We start from the raw sequence: 8,084 nt of genomic DNA on the forward strand, positions 1-8,084 counted from the left end.
GGATATCCACAATCTAAAAATGTAAGTGAATGATGTTTACTTGGATGTGAATTGGAACTTCAATTTATTATATACTAATGTTCCCTCGGTTGTTTATGACCCGCTTGAAAGCGATTCCCAATTGTTTGATTCACTAATGCTTGGTCGATTAATATAGAAAGACAATTTATACGATATCCATAATCTATGAGATGATTATAAATGGCTTAACAAACTTGAATTTGTTTATAATACAATCGAACATAACTCTTAGAATTGGATGCGACATATTACTGCTTTTGAGAAGGTGAAATTCTTTCTTTGTACGACTTTATATAAGTCCCTTTCCTACAAGATCAATGTTGTATCATCGTGGTATGCTCTAGATGAATCTTTGTCCTAGATGCAATCAGGACGCTGAGATGACTCTACACTGTCTGAGAGACTGTGAACTTACCATCCACTTTTGGAAATTTATTGGCTTACACTATTCTTCAAAGGGCATAGTTTATATGATTGAATTATACATGATGTCGATAATGACTATATCTTTTTTTTGGATGCTTGTCGGTGATTGTGGGGCGATAGAAACACACAATGTCTTGCGAATGAAGTGATATCTTCTTATATTTTGAAACTCATTATAATGAATTATGCTAATATATTATGTAAATGTTTTCTTAAGCACAGTCTCTCATATCCAACAAGAACTATCACATAGAATACACAAAGATAATAATATAATTTTGAATTTTGATGATAATAGTCTCGGTAATTCCAACATCTCAGATTTTAATGGATTGATTCGAAAAACTAATAATCTTTGAGTTTGAGGATTTTGCAGATAATATTTTCCCATTTTAAAATCACAATTGAGTTAAAAAAAAAAAGAATTTTGAAAATAAATGAATGAAATGGATATTAGGGTATAAGAGAAATAGGAAAGAAAATGAAGAGTTAGAATTTTGGTGGCAGTTTTTCTGCTTGTGTATCATCTTCTATACGCAGGACGGGTGGAATTTTACGGCGAAGGTCGGGATTCTCCTTACTCTCTCATCAGTGCGGTTGTGATTCTCCTTCCTCTCTCTCCAGTCTGGAATCTGTTAACGTGTTTGATGCATATGATTTTTTGATTGCAGGTTTTACAATGCCTCATAGAACCAGACCCATGACTGCACTCTTGTTGTTTACTTCGCTAAACGCAGTTTTGTGTGCAACCATTACACCCGTCTATGATTTCGTTTGCTTTCTTCCTTACTGGGAAAGAAGGGTAACTCTCTCTTTACCCAATTTTTCTTCATCTTTCAATTCTTCAATACAATAGTAGGGTTTTCCATTCATGTTATTTATTTCCCAATCAATTCAAATTCGCAAATTGGAAAACCTTGGGTAATTTAGTAGGGGCTATTTTATGCAACTGATTTGTTAATTTGACTTATTTTTCATCTGATCTAATTTACAGAGGGAAAGGCGTCGTCTGGAACGTGAAGCTTCTAACCATCAAAGGATGTAGAAGATGATGAAAAATGAACAATATCTATATTCATGATGTGTGAACTAGTGATTGAAGAAATGTAGAGCTTATGCTGTGAGATTTTTTTTTTTTTTGAAGTGTTGTATGAGTTAGAATAGTTATATCATGTTTTGGAGGGTTTTGAATGAACAATATCTATATTTATGATGTGTGAATAAAAGTTGTGATCGAAGAAACATGGAGCTTTTTAATTGTGTTTTTTCCTTGAATAATGTAAAAGTTTTCATTTGCACTATGGATTGAATATTAGATCTGATTTCTTGGACCAACTTATAGGCATTTTATTCGGGTTTAATCAAATAATCTATCATAAAATATTTGGATAAACTTCTTTAATTGTTTGTCTGTTGATTTACTTGAGATATTAAATAAGACTAGAAGGGTTTCTCGATTTGATTTAACTTTAGGGTTTAAGCATTCAGCTTTTCATCATTGCTCATTTCCCCTCTCCTCCAACCATGTTGGCTCTTCGTAGAACTTGGATTCACCTCAGCTTAAGGTAAACTCATTCTTCCATCATCACTATTTCCAGACCTTCAAGAATTACTTGTTACTGTTGCTGCAGCATCATTCATAGCCAGTTTCAGTACTTCTATTTTTATTTTTTAGCATCTATATGAATTATTTACATTGTATCGTTATAACAAACTACTCTTAACTTTGGTGTAGCGGTTTCTGATTGGCTATTATGATCAATGCTTGCTTAATCTCAGTAAATCGCACTGTACCTAATTTTGAGTTTGAGTGCTAGTTGCTGATTTTTTTGTTACAAATGCAGGAGTTCTTGCTAATTGTTTATTGGGCACTGTTTGTAGAAATCAGGCGCTTAATAATAATGTAGGAACTTCTCATGCTTCTTGTGTCAAAGTAATGCCAAACATTTTGGTGGAATATGAGGATGCTGTTCTTGATTCTCATCAAATGATACATGGTAGGTTTCTGTCAAAAGGGCCACACATTTTACCGCACAGCCGATGCTTTCCAGCAATTTACTGTGAGCAAGCGTGAACTTTTGTCACAAGTTGATGCTAGTAGCACGAAAGATGATGATGATGATGATGTCATGGAGGTTGAAGATCAGTTGACTGAATGCAGATGGAGATAGCGTTGAGTCTGAAACAGACCTGTTGGATGGTGACGAGGATGGTGGGAAACCACAAGATGAGCTGGAGTTGTCAGATACCGAGAGTGATCCAGCTGAGAAGAAATCATGGAGATCAAAGAGTCGATCTGAACTATTAAAGGCTGTTGTAAACGTTTCGGGTTTATTCACTGATTCTGCTCTGAACAAGTGGGTTGCACAAGGTAAATAATTAAGCAGGAAAGAGATCTCGTTGGCCTTGGTTAATCTTCGAAAGCGTAAAATGTATGGAAAGGCTTTGCAGGTAAATGAATCAAACTTATATTTGTGTCCAATTTATACAATTTAACATTTACAATGTTTATGTTAAGATTATGGTTGTTTCTGTGATAGAAAATATGGTAGAGTCCCATCTTACATAGTTTGAATATGTGGTGAGAATGCCTTTATATGAATCATAAAGGACAGTTAGTCGACCACAGAAAATGATATTTCATTTGTTGGAGGTCGAGAGAGACTAGGTCACCATTGTGTGGGATTTTGAAGTAAATGGTCTGTAATTTTAAACTTAATATGTTGTATATATCAGAGAAGTTGATAGCGGTGCTATCCCAAGAGAGCCGCACGGTGCGGAGGCTGGTCGCGAAAGGAGAAGGAATAGCGGCAAGTTCAGTGTTTATAGCAAAATAGTTAGTAAAGTGAGAAAATCAACTGTTGATACTCTACTATCCATGATTTGTTATGATTGTGCGTATAGTATCAACCATCAATATATTCATCAACAATTGATATTACCCACTTTACTGTTTCAAGTGAGCAACTCACTCTAGAGGGGCCAAATCCTCACTTCCAATTCTTGCTCCTCCAAACCGGCTAACCCCAACATGAAGTACATCTGTCAAATGGTCTTGAAGGTTGCTACAGGTGTGAGTCAAGAACCACACTCGTGGTTGTTGTTACTTGCTGAGTTCATATTGCTTTTGAAGCTGAAGTTGCTCTCAACACTTGTAGTGCACCATCACAAGAGCATTCTCACCATTGCAAACTAGTTTGGTGCAACCCTTAATTCGAGTCTCGGTCTGCATGCAAACCAAAGCAGCCACTCTGTCATGCCAGGGAACTGCTCTATGCCGAGAATCTTAGTACCGCTTTACTCAAACAAGAACAACATCATAGTGTAATATGATGCACCGAGAGACCATGATTTGAACCATAATACCTTTGAAAATTGAAAAGAGATGATTTTTCAAAATGTGCTTGAGTGGTCAATTCCCAACAGAATGTATTAATTTATACACGCAAAGATTACTAATATAATTAATGTCAAGTGCATTTTACAAGAAAGTCATTTAACTATTGTTATTCCCTAACATGCATTGGACCTATTCTACTTGCTTGTTGTACAAAGTGTCTAGGCTTTTCCAACACTCCCCTAAGCTGGAGAATAGTTATTTGCCATTCCAAGCTTGCACAATATACTTTCAAAATATGGACTACAATCCTTTGGTAACAATGTCTGCAAGTTGGCCTTGTGGAGGTACATACCAGTACAGATCAAACCACAAATGAGTTATGAGTTATTCATTGATAAAATGTCGGTCCATCCCAGATTACGCGCTACGCTGAATTGCTTATTGCTGGCTTATTCTCACACCAGAGTTTCTGAGGTCCATTCCTATTATTTAATATAGTACATATACGTATGGTTTACTTGTATGTATTAGTAACTGTTTTGCTGCATGGTTAAACTAGAAACAACTTACACTCTGTTATTAGAGTTAGCTTCTGATGTGATCAACAATTGAATTTGTTAGAATACATCGCCTATCATGCATTCAGGGGCCTCCATGCACCATACAAAATATTATCCTGTGTTTTGATTGTGTGGGTTGGCTGCTAAACATCAATATTAGGTACACAAGCTCCACTTTACTCTTCTTTCTGTTGTGCCATTGGCCAAAACCACACCGCCCCACCTCTGTTGAACTTTCAACCAAACCTTCCATTTTCAGCATCCCCCTTGTTTTCTGGTGATTTTCCAGAGACCCGGTGTTTCTCCATCCATGACTACTTGTTTGATTGTTTTCTGGTCGGTTAGGGTTTTGTTGCCTGTTGTTCAATCCTAACATACGTGACTAAGAGTATGACACTTGCCACATTGATTTTTTTTAATGCCGTAGAGTGGTTATGATTTATTAACACATGCTTTTATTAATTTAGTTAATAAGATACGAGTAAATTTATTTAATACTGAACTAAATTATTTAATTGTAAAAGGAACAATGAATAATATAAGTTCAATTGTATTAAAATAATCATATCCGGAAAAGAAAAAAAGAAACTTGTGAGATGGATAAAGAAAAAAAAACTTTGACATTCGGAAAAAAGGGACCCTCAAATTTAGTTAGGTTATATCTCACAAATGCATAAGCTCACTGATAGTGCACAGACTAAGGAGAAACGTTAATATGTCATTTGGAGGGTTTATCTAAGGAGAAATAAAATAAATAAGTAATACTCCCTCCATTTTTTATTATAAGTTATTTTTGACTTTTCACACGTATTAAAAAATGTAATAATTTTAGTATGAAAGAGAAAAATTATGAATAGTTTTATAAAATTCTCCTTTATTAATTATATCGGAAAGATAAATTGACATAATTGAAAGGAGAGAGAATAATAAATACTTAATGGTATAATAGGAAAAATAACATTAATGATTCATTGAAATTATAAAATGACTTATATTGTGGTACAAAATATTTTTTCAAAGCGACTTATAATAAAAAATGGAGGTAGTATAATTTTAGTGTGTTAGTTTAAATTCAAATAGTTAGTTATTGGCTGATGTTGTGCATGATATATAAGTTGTTGTTTATTGTTTTTTAGGGGAGTGAGAAGTTTATTTGGAAGTTACTAGGCCAGAAGAAGTTATCTTTTGAGAGAGCAAATTGCCCTTATAGTTTTTCAGATTGTATTTCCTTTGTTTTATCAATGAAAAATCGCAAGTTCCTTGCAATTTCTCTATAATTCTATTCTACCGAGGCACTATTCATCGTATCAAATTGGTTCGACCTACCGGATGCCACCGAAAAAGATGAAGGCCAAAGTGACTGCACTTGACGAGAAACTCGCAACTATGGAAGTTTCTTTACATGAAATGCAGAATCAAAATAAAGACAATCGGGAGAATATCATCTCTTTATTAAATACGAATAAGGAGAGGGATGTGGGAGAATCATCGCACAATAATGGGTAAGTTGGTACCAAAAAGAAAAATTCTAGCTTACAGGGTGAAGCTTTGGATGAATTTCGCCTATTTGTGAAGAAGGTGGAATTACCAATGTTTAATGGTGATGATCCCGCCGGTTGGATTGCTAGGGCGGAAGTTTATTTCAATGTGCAGAATACTATACCTGAAATCAAAGTGAATTTGGCACAATTATGTATGGACGGTTCTACAATTCATTTTTTTAAAGGACTCTTAAAGGAGAATGAAACATTGACATGGGAGAATTTGAAACTGTGAAGCATGGGTACTCCATTTTAGGCAAAGTACCGGTACCGGTATTGGTACGCATACGATACCCGTATGGTACATACCATCACCGTACCTATCTTTTATTTATTTATTTTTTAAGTCGGTATTCCAACGGATACATATTGGGTACGCGAACTCAATTTTCTTCTTCTAATGGTATAGTTTTTGGTTTTTTTAATGGGATTTTCAAGTGCTGATGTAGAGTTTGGCCAATTTGATTCATTGCATATCGGTGGATCTTGAAACCAAAGGAATGGTGAATAACTTATGGATCTTAAATCACTAAACTTCAATCCATTGCATTGAAACCTTGCACGACCAAGTTCTTCATCTTTTGCCGAGGGAAATCGCAGCACATATGAACTTATACCTACGTACCTGTACCTTGGTTTTTCTAAAAATGTCGTATTCCGTACCAGTACCCGTACCGGGTACCGGGTACGTACTCGTACCTTCTTGAGAGGTATGGTGGTGTAAGTGATGGGAATGTATTTGAACAACTTTCTGCGCTTCAATAGGAAGGAACAATTGAAGAATACATCGAAGATTTTGAGAGGTTAGTAGAACAACTGCCCCGATTACCCAATGACCAATATTTGGGTTGTTTCGTTCATGTTTTAAAGGAAAAAATTAGGGGGAAGGTTCGCAACATGATCGATATGGGTCTTATGTCAAGAGCAAAGTTAATGAACGTGGCTCGAGCAGTAGAACGTGAATTGGAAGAAGGGCGAAGAGATTGGACACCGCGAAGGTCACAAGGGTCATTGTCCCGACCTGTTTTTGGTAATAAGGTTGTCACACAAAATGAAGGCAGAAATGGCGATTGGGTTATGGTTCGTAATAATAAAGATAACTGTGATCGTTTTTTAAGAGGAAAATCAACAGGTGGTCCGCGTGGAATGTCTGGTTTCAGACAAAACAAAACTCAGACTGCTAGCACTGGAAATTGGCGTGACATAACTGTGAGAAGTCTGTCTTCACAGGAGATTGCCGACCGCTGTCAAAAAGGGCTATGTTTTAAATGTGGAGGTCAGTATCATCCTCACCATCAATGTCCGGATAAAAATCTGCGTGTTATGGTGCTTGAGGATGACTCTGAAGATGAAAACAAAGCTAGAGTGTTAAATGATGAAGATGTTAAAACAGGTGCAGAAGAATTGCAATTGAATGTGCTAACTTTTGAAAATATATTGACTTTTGATAAACAAACTGAGTATTATCAAGATAAGCTTCAATGCATCAAGTTGCAAGGGACGGTAGCAGCGTTACCGGTGCCGATGTTGGTTGATAATGGAGCAAACAAAAATTTCATGTCAATGCTTCTAGCTTTGGTTTTGGGTTTACGAATTACTGGAACTCCTGCTAGACAAATCAGATTGGGTGACGGTTATGCGACTCCGACGTTAGGAGAGTGACAAGGTGTTATTATTTCTATTCAAGGGGTAAAATGGGAGATAGATGTTGTGTTGTTTGAGTTGAGCGGCTATGATATAGTATTAGGGATGGAATGGCTGACACAGATTAGATGCACATGCATTGATTGGGTCGAAAAGAAAATGCATTTCACATACCAGGGGGAATGGATTGAGATCAAAGGGGTCCATACTAGAGAGTGTATTCCATTACAAAATTATGTTGAAGAAAACCATTTTGCCCAGTTGCATTGTGATATCCAATCAGGTATGGTGACACCAACTCAACAGTTGGAGATGAAATCAGTATTGCATAGGTTTGATAATGTTTTCAAGGAACCACAAGGATTGCCTCCTGAAAGACAGCAAGAACATGTTATACACTTGCTGATCGGCTAGGGCCCAGTTAATCTTCGACCATATCGCTACCCTCACCACCACAAGACAAAAATTGAGAAATAAGTGAATGGGTTTGTTATACCCCAAAATTTGCCCGTTAATTTTGCAAGACATTTTTCAAGGCACTCCAACTCATTA

The 8,084-nt window shown here is 36.1% G+C and overlaps 1 protein-coding gene across 2 annotated transcripts; it reads left to right on the forward strand.

The window, feature by feature from the left end:
- The first annotated feature begins 810 nt into the window (after window positions 1-810).
- LOC127074726 (uncharacterized) lies at window positions 811-1,782 on the forward strand. Of its 2 annotated transcripts, none has more exons than XM_051016069.1 (3): window positions 811-1,011; window positions 1,119-1,249; window positions 1,442-1,782. In XM_051016069.1, exons 2-3 carry the CDS (start codon window positions 1,127-1,129, stop codon window positions 1,490-1,492), a joined length of 174 nt encoding a protein of 57 aa, XP_050872026.1. In that variant the 5' UTR covers window positions 811-1,011; window positions 1,119-1,126; the 3' UTR covers window positions 1,493-1,782. The 2 variants fall into 2 exon arrangements, with proteins under 2 accessions (XP_050872026.1, XP_050872027.1); XM_051016070.1 differs by having other exon boundaries at window positions 875-1,043.
- Window positions 1,783-8,084: the final 6,302 nt, after the last annotated feature.

Source organism: Lathyrus oleraceus, chromosome 4 (assembly GCF_024323335.1).
Source record: "Lathyrus oleraceus cultivar Zhongwan6 chromosome 4, CAAS_Psat_ZW6_1.0, whole genome shotgun sequence".
NCBI classification, from domain to species: domain Eukaryota; kingdom Viridiplantae; phylum Streptophyta; class Magnoliopsida; order Fabales; family Fabaceae; genus Lathyrus; species Lathyrus oleraceus.

Excerpts from the sequence above, each read along its gene's own strand:
- LOC127074726 (XM_051016069.1), top strand. The coding sequence starts at position 1,127 with ATGCCTCATAGAACCAGACCCATGACTGCACTCTTGTTGTTTACTTCG. Across the intron at positions 1,250-1,441 it reads TTCCTTACTGGGAAAGAAGG|AGGGAAAGGCGTCGTCTGGA; the intron begins GTAACTCTCTCT and ends TCTAATTTACAG.